General features: G+C 50.7%; 1 protein-coding gene across 3 annotated transcripts in view; it reads right to left on the bottom strand.

The window, feature by feature from the left end:
* Positions 1-5,973: 5,973 nt before the first annotated feature.
* LOC120390918 (adhesion G protein-coupled receptor E3-like) overlaps positions 5,974-12,582 on the bottom strand; it is a 33,689-nt gene continuing 27,080 nt past the window's right edge. For all 3 annotated transcript variants that reach the window (XM_039513986.1, XM_039513985.1, XM_039513984.1), the window contains 3 exons: positions 9,552-9,720; positions 9,337-9,441; positions 5,974-6,419 (listed from right to left, as the gene is read on the bottom strand). In XM_039513986.1, coding sequence (XP_039369920.1) covers positions 6,393-6,419; positions 9,337-9,441; positions 9,552-9,720 — 301 coding nt within the window. In that variant the 3' untranslated portion in view covers positions 5,974-6,392. The remainder of the gene's footprint in view (positions 6,420-9,336; positions 9,442-9,551; positions 9,721-12,582) is intronic.

Genomic DNA, 12,582 nt, shown 5'->3' on the forward strand with positions numbered 1-12,582 from the left:
CCTTTCATAACTGGAGCCCTGTCCTGAAAAGCTTTATGCATATGATTAGGGTTGGCAGGATCAAGCCTCCGCATGTGTCTATGCCAAATGGCAATGAGGAGACATCCGCCTCAGTTCTGGGTTGCCCTCTGGTGCCTGCAGAACTCATCCTTTGCCCTGGGTCTCTCTGCAGGGGGAGATGAGCAGCAGCAGGGCTTACTCTTTCATGAATTCAACTGTAGAGATTTTGACACCCATGTGCGGAGATGGGAGTGCGGTGTTATCATTGCAGGTAAGAGGGTCGGCCCTGGGTGTGCCCCAGAGCCCACTGGGTGCATCCCACAGCCCAGTGTCCCCTTAGCTCATGTAGGGGTCTCACAGCAGAGGGATGTGTAGATAGATACTCTTCAGAAAATATCTATGCCGTCCATTGGGGATGTGTGCGTGCGCGCTCTAGTGGGGAGTGCATATTTGTATGTAGCACCCTGAGCTGGGAAAGGCCAGTCTGACCCCCAATGTCCCTAAGTGACGTCAATGTCCCCACACGGGATATGGCACCGGAGCACCCAGACTCCTCACTCACAAGGTGTGTTTTTCCCATCGCTAGGAACCAACTCGCCCTTTTGACTCCCTCCTGAACAGCAGCTCCCTCCAGGCCGGTGCCAGCGAGGGAGAGGTGGCATCGGCTGTGACGCGCTGGCTGCAGGCCATGAAACTGGCCATGCTGGCCACTGCGCTCCGGTCTCCAGAGACGAAGACTCAGAATGGGAGGACAGGATCTATAGGTGACAGGGCCGTGTGGCTCTCAGCTGCTATGGGATAGAAGATTATACAGTGCATTCAATACAGACACAGAACAGCACCGCCCCCTGCCCCTGCTCCAAACACCACTTCACCAGCTGGGTGAGTGCAGAGGGGATACAGAACCCCTAGGGAGACACAGACAGAGTTTGGGGAGGGGATACAGGGAGATGGATGGATTCCCAGGGAAGTGGTTTCACAGTGGGAAGCTCTGTCACTTCCCCCCTCCCAGGTACTGAGACTCGGCTCATCACAGAGAACTGCAGTGCAGACAGCGAGGCCGTCAGGCTGAGAGCTCAGGAGGAGACGATGGACATTCACTGTGATACAGTCACCATAGCAACTGCACAAGCTACCATCCAGGGGATGGATATGCTCAGGTACCAAACTGCAGCACAGAGAGATTCCGAGGCACCAAACCCCAGTCCTGGTTCTATCTTTGTTCTGTCCCCATGGATCTTCAGGCCAGGACCCTCGTCTCTGGCTCCAGCACTAGTGTGGACCTTGCTGACTGAGCCAGTGGTTCTCAGGCTGTCGGCCATGGGACTGTGCAGATACTTTCATTTCTGGTTGTCTCACAGAGGTGGGGGCTCAGAGGGGAGATGGCTCAGCAGAGGGCCTCTTTGGTATAAAGTGGGCCCAGAGAATGGAAACGGGAGGGAATTCTTAGCCCAGCTAAACCCCAGGCTGGAGATGAGCATCTCCCCAGGTAGGAACCAGAATAACATTTCCCCTCAACTCCCACTTTCAGGCTGATACGACCCAACTGAGAGTTTGTCTCCATGGCAAGGTACTGCGCTGCAAGCCAGGTTGTGAATCTCCAGCGCGCCAGCTTGTGGCTCAGTAAAATCCCCTGTGAGTGTTGCTGCAGTTCAGTGTGCTACTGCAGTGCCCACAAGGGATGTTATTGTGCAGCAAGCTGGTGCGCCATAGATTCTCCACCTCGCTTGCAGCACAGTAACTTGCAGTGTAGACAAGTCCTGATACTGCTCCCGAATCCTCCAGCACCAGGGAAAGCTCCTCCCTGGCCAACTCCTCTGCTTGTCTTCAGTGAGAAAAGTTATGTCTTCCCCTCAGCTTCCTGCAGCTTAATGTTTCCAAGATGGACTGTTTCTCTGGCCTCAGAGCGGGGAGGTAGCCTGGTCTACTGGTTAACCAGTTCGATACCCAATTCTGCCACAGTCTCGCTGGTCATTGGGTGTCTCACAGAGTTTAAGCCCAGAAGGAACCATTCGATCATCTGGTCTGACCTTCTGTATAGAACAGGCTGCATGTATAGAGCACAATAATTGTGCTTGTCTAAATTGCCTGGTGCCTTCCAGAAGGGCAGTTGGTCCGGATATGAAGACAGCATGGGCTGGAGAATCCACTGCTTCCCTTGGAAGTTTGTTCCAATGGTTAATTGCTCTCGCTGTGGTGTCTTATTTCCAGTTTCATTTTGTCTGGCTTCAACTTCCAGATGTTGGTTCTTGTTCTGCCCCCCAAAGAGACAAGAACAGACTTCTCTCGCCTGACCTGTTCAGGGTCCCCAAACTCCAGCTACACGGAGACAAACAAACAACACCGAACAACTCGCTAAGTCCCTCTAGCTCCAACCATAGGATCTGCAGCTGTGCTCTCTGAAATTCCCGTTTGCTGCACCTGGCTGGCTCTTTCTTCACCTTCAGTGTCCCTATCTCCAGAATGAGGTATCTCCTGTTCCAACAAGTTTCACGTCTGTTGCTTGTATTACTTATTCCACCCTGGGCTCCATCATTAACGAGACATTTCTCAGTGAGGGAAATCAACCAGCTGGTGAGTAGCTGAGGAATGCTCAAGTGGTGAGTGGCACCATCGGAGATGGGAGACCCATTCACCTCTCCAGACCTGTACTTGACCCTGCACCATAGAGAAGTGTGTGGAGATCCCCTCACTTTGCTTCCTGTCGGGGGCTCCCCTACTGAGCATTTGGATTGTGCTGCCTTTCTGGGCTCCCACTGGGTCTGAGAAGCAGAGAGACCTCCTTATTCCTGATGCACTGGGGCTGTTTTAGTGGGGGAGGTTACGAGGGTTCGCACTGTGTCACACTGGGTTATGTTTCATTGTGGAAAGTGCTCTGGGGTAACAGCTCTGCCTGGATCACCCCAATCCAAACTAATGAGAAAGCAGCTTCCTATGGCTCATGGGGTTCAGGGAATCAGCGTGAAACAGTGCTTTCTTTGATACAGAAATGAGCTGGGGGGGCAGTTGTACTACTGCCATCTACTGGATGGAACGAGAATGGCTCTGCCATGTGCCACATGCCCTGTAGGGCTGTTAGCTAACAAGGGCTCTCAGGTAGCAGGGCCTTTGATTTTGGAGCTCTGGGATCTGAGTTCTCTCTCCATGATCATCATAAAATGACCCATGGGCACTGGGTGCTGTTTGGGGAGAGCCATGTGGCACTACATGGCCTTGAGTTTGTTACTGTGTGGGATATAAAGCCACAAAAACATAAAAAAAATTGTCTTAGTAATCTTGTGAGGATGATGATGGTGCTATTGTGTTTCCAGGCAAAGACAGCCAAGGAAGAGGCTCTCTGCATCCACTGGAAATTCATCTCTGGGAAAGGCACCTGGTCTCCAGCCGGCTGCACTGCTCTGCACACAAACAGCACTCACACCACCTGCAGTTGTGACCGTCTCTCCAGCTTCACTCTCCTTATGGGTCCCACCGCAGTGGAGGTATCTCACTTTCAGACTCAGCTCAAAAGGCTGGACCCTGAGCCACTGGTGCTTTGCTGGGGTTAAGTCTGAATAGGAACCTCAGGATCTCAGGGCGAGGGGGCTGGGCTGGGCTCACTGGTGATTCTCCCTTTGCTGTGTTACAGGACAGTTCCCCACTGACCATTGTCACCTATATGGGACCGACCCTCTTGCTGCTGTGCCTCCTCCTCGCCATCCTCACCTTCCTCCTGTGCTGCTCCATCCACAACAACAGCCCCTCTCTCCACCTGCAGCTCTGCCGCTGCCTCTTCCTGGCCGACCTGCTTTTCCTCACCACGGTAACCTGCACACGCAGTCGGGTATGGCCTGATTCTCCCCTACTTTGTTCCTCAAATCGCAGCAGGGCTGGGGTGTGTGGCTTTGAACCCCTTGTGCTCCCTGGATTCTGGGCTGTGCAGGACAGAGGGGAGGTTCCTGGGGGGCAGGGGAGGAGCTGGCCACAGTTGGCCTCAGTCTTCCCATCCCCAGGAGTTTGGCCAGTTCTATCCCTGTGTCACAGAAGAGGAATTAAGGCATAAGGAGACTAAGTGACTTGCCCACTATCACCCAGGGAATCTGTTGCAGGGCTGGGAACAGAATTAGGATCCCCTGAGCCCTGCTCCCCTGCTCTAACCACTAATCTCTGCTCCCTTCCTGCATCAGCAATGTGCAGCCGCAGGACCCTCCATAGACCGAGGAACCTGCCGTCTCTGGGTCATGGAGCACTGTAATTGGAGAGCTCTGCTAACAGGAATCCCCGTGTGGCCCCAGGCAGATCTCCCCCATGTGCAGCATTTCCTTTCCTTGCTGCTGTATCCTTGGGCTCTCTGTCTCCCCCAGGTGGCGTGTGCTGTCATTGCTGGCCCCCTGCACTACCTCTTCCTGGCCTGCTTCACCTGGATGTTCCTGGAGGGGCTGCACCTCTTCCTCTCCGTCAGGAACCTGCAGGTCGTGAATTACACCAGCGCCAGCCGGTTCAAGAAGAGATTCATGTACCCGTTCGGCTACGGATTCCCAGCCCTGGTGGTGGCTCTTTCTGCAGCATTCATCCCAGATGGCTACAGAACTCCCCGACAGTAAGTGCAGACCCTTCGCCCTCCACACTGACACTAAGCTGCCCTGAGCACTGTAGTTGAGTTGCCCACCTGCCATATATCTACAGACCTCACCCCACTAATGATCCCAGCTCGACTCCCAGGTCCCAGGCTGGGTTTGTGGTGCTGGTGAATAAGAAACAACCAACCTTCTTCCTGTGTACAAACCCCTGAGGAGTCCCTCTCCCTTCTCAGGCTTGAAATTAGACGAAGGTTTCTAACCATCAGGGGAGTGCAATACTGGAACAGCCTACCGACGGAAACAGTGGGGGCGAAGGACCTCCATGACTTTAAGATTAAGCTAGATAAGTTTATGGAGGAGATGGTATGATAGGATAACGGGCTTAGTCAATAGGTCAATTAAGTGCCACACTGGTAAATAGTACAATGGGTCAATGATATGATATAACCTTTTTCCAGAGGGTATGGCTGGAGAGTCTTGCCCGCATGCTCGGGGTTCAGCTGACCGCCATATTTGGGGTCAGGAAGGAATTTTCCTCCAGGGAAGATTGGCAGTGGCCCTGGAGGTTTTTCGCCTTCCTCCGAAGCATGGGGCAGGGGTCGCTTGCTAAAGGAGTGGGTGGATCGGCTTATGTGGCCTTCATCTTGCAGGAGGTCAGACTAGATGATCATGATGGTCCCTTCTGATCTTGAATTCTATGATTCTATGATTCTATGATTCTCCCTCCTCTAAAATGAGGAACTTCCCCTAAGAAGGGTGTGGCTTTTTCTGGACACTTGTGTCCACATTGTCTACTTGGCCTGTAAGCTCTTCGGGACAGGGATTGTCTCTGACTGTGTGTATGTACAGCACCAAGCATCGTGGGTCTGTATTTGCCCAGATAATATAAAAAAAACGAAACGGGGAAACAGAAGGGGGATGACACAGTCATCGCTCTCAGTTTGGAGAAGTTTCTTACGGAAAGATGACATCAGCAAATTTCATAGTGTTGTGGGGAAAGCACAGTTTGAAAGCAAATTTTCTTAAAAAAAAGAAGAGCATTTAGTGGTGCAGTGACAGTGCTGGATCTGAAAACCAATTATAGGCCAGGTCCTCAGCTGGTGTAAACTAGTGCGTTTTCAAGGATCCTTCTGGGGCTTGGGCAGCAGACAATAGCCATGAAGCAGTGTGCTTCAGCCATGCCCTCAGCAGCACCTCCACCCCACCACTCACAACCCCCATGCCAGGGGCTGGGAGCAGGGCTAATGCAGAGATTTTATGCCAGCGCTATAGCAGCCAGGAAGGACTCCTGCACTGGAGGGCTAATCACAGGGCCATTTCTGCCAACTTTAAAGTCCCTTTACACTGCGAGATTGGCATAAAGAAGCTTTAGAATTGGGCCCTAGGTTTCCAGCACAGGCAGAACGTGATAGCAAACCCTCAAACCAAAGAAGCAACCAAGGTCCATGAGCAGATTATTTTATTGTTTACACATTACAGTGAAACAGCAGAGCTAGCTCACACACATAGCACGCGAAGGCTCTGCAAATCACCCCCCTCCCCGCCCCCCACACACACACGGTGTGCTTTCCCTAAGAAATAACTGCTCTCTGACCTGGGATCTGGCCTTTTAAATCTGGGAGAGACACCCAGCTCCAACCCTAGGGTGGCCTTTGAATTGAGGAGTTGTGGATTTGGATCAGAGAAAGGATTTGGTCGAATCCCGCTGTCCCTTCCAGGTTGTGTATGTAGTTGTGATGAAGAATTGCAGCTTAAGCATCTGCTCCACTGGCACAGCAAAGCCGGCTGTATGATAAACATCATTGGTTGGAGAGGTGATTTGTTTCATGGAGATCAAGTGGAGGACTCTCCCCAACTCACCTGCCAGCAAAAAAATATATATACATTGAGTGCCAGTCTCATGGGAAAACTCCAGTCAACTTCAATGGGAACAGGATTGGGTCCTCATTCAGGAATAGTGCAGAGACTGCAAAATTCAGCCAACCTCCAATGAAGTGATATCACGTGCAGGAAAATAGCTAAACAAGTGTAGACAAAGCCAGTTCCCTTCCCCCAGCCACGCACAGGTAAGCCATAAAGTAGCAGTTCACGGAATCATAGAATCACAGAATATTAGGGTCGGAAGGGAGCTCAGGAAGTCATCTAGTCCAACCCCCTGCTCAAAGCAGGACCAACCTCAACTAAATCATCCCAGCAAGGGCTTTGTCAAGCTAGGCCTTAAAAACCTCTAAGGATGGAGATTTCACCACCTCCCTAGGGAACCCATTCCAGCACTTCACCACCCTCTTAGTGAAATAGTTTTTCCTAATATCCAACCTAGACGTCCCTCACTGCAACTTGAGACCATTACTCCTTGTTCTGTAATCTGCCATCACTGAGAACAACCGAGCTCCTTCCTCTTTGCAACGCTAATTCAGGTAGTTGAAGGCTGCTATCAAATCCCCCCTGACTCTTCTCTTCTGCAGACTAAATAACCCCAGTTCCTGCAGCCTCTCCTCGTAAGTCACGTGCCCCAGCCCCCTAATCATTTTTGTTGGCCTCTGCTGGACTCTCTCCAATTTGTCCACATCCCTTCTGTAGTGGGGGAACCAAAATTGGACACAATACTCCAGGTGTGGCTTCACCAGTGCCAAATAGAGGGGAATAATCACTTCCCTCTATCTGCTTCTACTAATACAGCCCAATATGCCATTCACCTTCTTGGCAACAAGGGCACACTGCTGATTCATATCCAGCTTCTTGTCCACTGTAATCCACAAGTCCTTTTCTGCAGAACTGCTGCTTAGCCAGTTAGTCCCCTTCCTTCCTAAGTGCAAGACTCTGCACTTGTCCTTGTTGAACCTCATCAGATTTCTTTTGGCCCAATCCTCCAATTTCTCTAGGTCACTCTGTATCCTATCCCTACCCTCTGGCATATCTACCCCTCTCCCCAGCTTAGTGTCATCTGCGAACTTGCTGAGGGTGCAATTCATCCCATCATCCAGATCATTAAATAAAGATGTTGAACAAAACCAGACCCAGGACCGAACCCTGGGGCACTCTGCTTGATACTGGCTGCCAGCTAGACATTGAGCCATTGATCACTACCCATTGAGCCCAACAATCTAGCCAGCTTTCTATCCACCTTATAGTCAAGAATACTGTGGGAGACCGTATCAAAAGCTTTGCTAAAGTCAAAATATATCACATCCACCACTTTCCCCATAGCTACAGAGCCAGTTATCTCATCATAGAAGGTAATCAGGTTGGTCAGGCATGACTTGCCCTTGGTGAATCCATGTTGACTGTTCCTGATCACCTTCCTCTCCTCCAAGTGCCTCAAAATGGATTCCTTGAGGACCTGTTCCATGATTTTGCTGGGAATTGAAGTGAGGCTGTAGTTCCCCGGGTTCTCTTTTTTCCCTTTTTTAAACATGGGCACTAGATTTGCCTTTTTCCAGTCATCCTGGACCTCCCCTGATCGCCATGAGTTTTCAAAGATGATGGCTAATGGCTCTGCAATCACATCAGCCAACTCCCTCAGCACCCTTGGATGCATTAGATCTGGACCCATGGACTTGTGCATGTCCCGCTTTTGTAAACAGTCCTTAACCTGTTCTTTCACCACTGAGGGCTGCTCACCTACTCCCGACACTGTGTTGCCCAGTGCAGCAGTCTGGGAGCTGACCTTGTCTGCAAAGACTGAGGCAGAAAAAGCATTGAGTACTTCAGCTTTTTCCACATCTTCTGTCACCATGTTGCCTCCCCCATTCAGTAATGGGACCACATTTTCCCTGACTTTCTTCTTGTTCCTAACATACCTGTAGAAACCCTACTTCTTACCCTTCACATCCCTTGCTCGCTGCAACTCCAATTGTGCCTTGGCCTTCCTCATTACACCTCTGCATGCTTGAGCAATATTGTTATGCTCCTCCCTAGCCATCTGTCCAAATTTCCACTTCTCGTAAGCTTCCTTTTTGAGTTTAAGCTCACTGAAGATTTCACTGTTAAGCCAAGCTGGTCTCCTGCCATATTTACTATTCTTTCTGCACATGGGACAGTTTGTTCCTGCACCCTTAATAGGCTTCTTTAAAATACAGCCAGCAATCCTGGACTCCTTTCCCCCTCATATTAGCCTCCCAGGGGATCCTGCCCATCAGTTCCCTAGGGGAGTCTAAGTCTGCTTTTCTGAAGTGCAGGGTCTGTATTTTGCTACTCTCTTTTCTTCCTTTTGTCAGGATCCTGAACTCAACCATCCCATGGTCACTGCTGCCTAGGTTGCCACCCACTTCTACTTCCCCTACCAATTCTTCCCTGTTTGTAAGCAGCAGGTCAAGAGGAGCACGGCCCCAGTTAATATAGGCTGCTCTATATAAACCAGAAATGTCCACTTCCAGACAAAGGTTGTGGCGTCTCGTGCTGGGACTGGAGCAGGGAGGTTTTTCCAGACATAAGGCTCCACTTTACCCTCCAGACAAAGCTTCTGGATCCTTTCCCAGTAGAGGTAACAGAGCCAGAGGAAATTCCATGCAGTGCTAACTCTTTGCTGGGGATGGCCCATCTGCACTGACAAGATTTTCACCCAGGTTTTGGTTTGCAAGTTTCCCCAATTGGATAATTACCTGAAATTCTGTCAAAGCCGACACCTTCCCAGCCCATTCCACAGTGAGTGATGCATGGAGCTTGCAAAGAAGCAAAGGGAAGGGAATGTGGAGGTGCGCAAGAAAGGAGGAGTTCTGTGCTGGGTTCTAGGAGACTTTCGGATTCTGGTATTGGAACAGAATAGAGGATCTCTTACCATCTTGGTGCTGGTAGTGACAGTGGACACAGATACACTACCAGTTTGAATTGTGGGGCTGGGTTTTCTTGTGCCTTTAATCCATCTCCTGTACGCCTCTCTCACCTGGAGAATAAGGGACATGGTCACTACATCATGTAACTAACACCCTCAGACCAGGCCACTGCTAGGCCCGTGAAGTCACCGGCTGGCTGATGATGCGCCACAGGCATTACCTGGCGATTGAGGAGACAGTGCACCAGGAAGATGAAGGCTCCCTGCAGGCTGTTGACAATGGTGAATAAATACGCCATGACCATTTTTGCTGAGCCGACTTGGAAGAGACCAAGACTCCATGTGCAGCCCAGAATGAATAGTTGGGCGATAGCTTTAAAAGTCAGTAGCCTGGATAAAGGCAGATGGAGAGATCCCGTTATAACGACCCTATGGTGAGTGACTGAGTCAGGGGCTCTGGGCAGTGTGGAGTGAAACAGCTGGCACCCGCTTTACTGTGTCTTAGGGTTACTGTTAAGACGAACACAATGGCAACTTACGCCTATGAATCTGAAATACAATATTGTGCCCAACCATCTCCCCCCTGCTACACACCTTCCCCTCGTACAGGTGGCTCTTCCAAAGCAAATGGTTCAACCTCTCATTATGGTTTTGTTTTTAATCCCTTCACATCAGGCCCTGGCAATGTGACAATCAAGTGGGAACAGGATATTGGGCTCTCGGGACCCCATCTATCTTGTTCCATAAATAAACAGAGAGGTTGCTACAGAGCAATAGTGAGCCACACTTGCCTTCCTCCTCAATGGATGGTACTTTACCTCGACAGTATCCACAGCCCCAGGGGAAAGAGATGAGTTTCCTCCCTACATAGCACATGGCCCAGCTCTGAATATCAGCACAGACTTGCATTTCTCCTTACACAGCACTAGGCACATGCAGTAAGAAACACTATGGCTTTCTGAAGCCTCAACATTCTGATCTGGTTCCAAAATCTTTTTCCCCTCTCATGTCTCCATCCAGCACTCCCGGCTGGCAGCCCTGATCTTGTTCCTCCCCAACAAACAGATTTCATAATGAGCTGCTTTAAAGACTATTTGCATTCCACAATCTGAATGTGCCACAGGACTTACTGCAAGAGCCTCACTGATCAAGCAGCCTCTTCTGTCCCATTACTTCCACTGACTTCAGTGGGCTTTGGAACAGACTGCAACTGTCATGAGGGGAAAGCAGTGGATGTGCTATTTCTGGACTTTAGCAAAGCTTTTGATACAGTCTCCCACAGTATTCTTGCCAGCAAGTTAAAGAAGTCAGGGCTGGATGAATGGACGGTAAGGTGGATAGAAAACTGGCTAGATGGTCGGGCTCAACGGGTAGTGATCAATGGTTCCATGTCTAGTTGGCAGCCGGTATCAAGTGGAGTGCCCCAAGGGTTGGTGCTGGGGCCGGTTTTGTTCAATATCTTCATTAACGATCTGGAGGATGGTGTGGACTGCACCCTTAGCAAGTTTGCAGATGACACTAAACTGGGAGGAGTGGTTGATACGCTGGAGGGTAGGGATAGGATACAGAGGGGCCTAGACAAATTAGAGGATTGGGCCAAAAGAAATATGATGAGGTTCAACAAGGACAAGTGCAGAGTCCTGCACTTAGGATGGAAGAATCCCATGCACTGTTACAGACTAGGGACCGAATGGCTGGGCAGCAGTTCTGCAGAAAAGGACCTAGGGGTTACAGTGGACGAAAAGCTGAATATGAGTCAACAGTGTGCCCTTGTTGCCAAGAAGGCTAATGGCATTTTGGGTTGTATAAGTAGGGGCATTTCGAGCAGATCGAGAGATGTGATCATTCCCCTCTATTCAGCACTGGTGAGGCCACATTTGGAGTACTGTGTCCAGTTTTGGGCCCTACACTACAAGAAGGATGTGGATAAATTGGAGAGAGTCCAGCGGAGGGCAACAAAAATGATTAGGGGGCTGGAGCACATGACTTATGAGAAGAGGTTGAGGGAACTGGGATTGTTTAGCCTGCAGAAGAGAAGAATGAGGGGGGATTTGATAGCTGCTTTCAACTACCTGAAAGGGGGTTCCAAAGAGGATGGATCTAGACTGTTCTCAGTGGTAGAAGATGACAGAACAAGGAGTAATGGTCTCAAGTTGCAGAGGGGGAGGTTTAGGTTGGACATTAGGAAAAACTTTTTCACTAGTAGGGTGGTGAAGAACTGGAATTGGTTACCTAGGGAGGTGGTGGAATCTCTTTCCTTAGAGGTTTTTAAGGTCAGGCTTGACAAAGCCCTGGCTGGGATGATTTAGTTGGGTTTGGTCCTGCTTTGAGCAGGAGGTTGGACTAGATGACCTCCTGAGGTCCCTTCCAACCCTGAGATTCTATGATTCTATGATCTCAATATCCATCCAGGGACCAACATGATGCACATGGCAGAAAAGTTTGTCCCATGATGATCCTTTACTGCCATAGACCTCTCCTAACCTGACCCTTCAATTGCCATCCTGGCTGTGCTGTGTCTAATTTAAGGTCCGATACAGCATACTCTTATTCATGCAAATTGTCCTTATTTTGGCAGATGGTCGCATGATGTGAGTTAGGGTTTATCAGCTCCTTGGACAGCGAGACTGTTACTCTCTCATCAAGCCGAAGGTTGCCAAGATAACCTGGAAACCCTACAGTGGCATGTGCTCAGTTGTATGATGGCAGCAATCTGTGCAGAATCCCACAGGATTTCCCATACAGGAGGCTCACTGGATCCTTCTAATACAGGGGTGAGTGAACTATGGCCCGTGGGACGGATCCGGCCCGTGAGGGCTTTGGATCCAGCCTGCGGGATTGCCACCCCCACGGATTGCATTCCCTGGGTGAAGGGGGGTGGTAGAGGGCTCCACGCACTGCCCTCGCCTGCAGTCCCCTCCCTCCCCCCAGCTCCCTTTGGCCAGAAATGAGGAACCACAGGCAATGGGAGCTTTGGGGAAAGTACCCACAGGTGAGGGCAGCACTGGAGCCCTCTTCCCCCCCACCCAGGGGCCGCAGGGACATGGTGCCAGCCGCTTTTGGGAGCGGCACAGGGCCAGGGCAGGAAGGCAGGCAGCCTGCCTGAGCCACTACCACCCCGGAGCTGCTCCAGGTAAGCGGTGCCGGGTTGAAGCCTGCACCCTGAACCTCTCCTGCACTTAACTCCCTGCCCTGAGCCCCCTCCCACACTCCGCACCCGTCCCTGCAACCCAACCCCCTACCCTGAGCTCC

This window comes from Mauremys reevesii, linkage group 25 (assembly GCF_016161935.1).
Source record: "Mauremys reevesii isolate NIE-2019 linkage group 25, ASM1616193v1, whole genome shotgun sequence".
In the NCBI taxonomy this organism is placed as follows: Eukaryota; Metazoa; Chordata; order Testudines; family Geoemydidae; genus Mauremys; species Mauremys reevesii.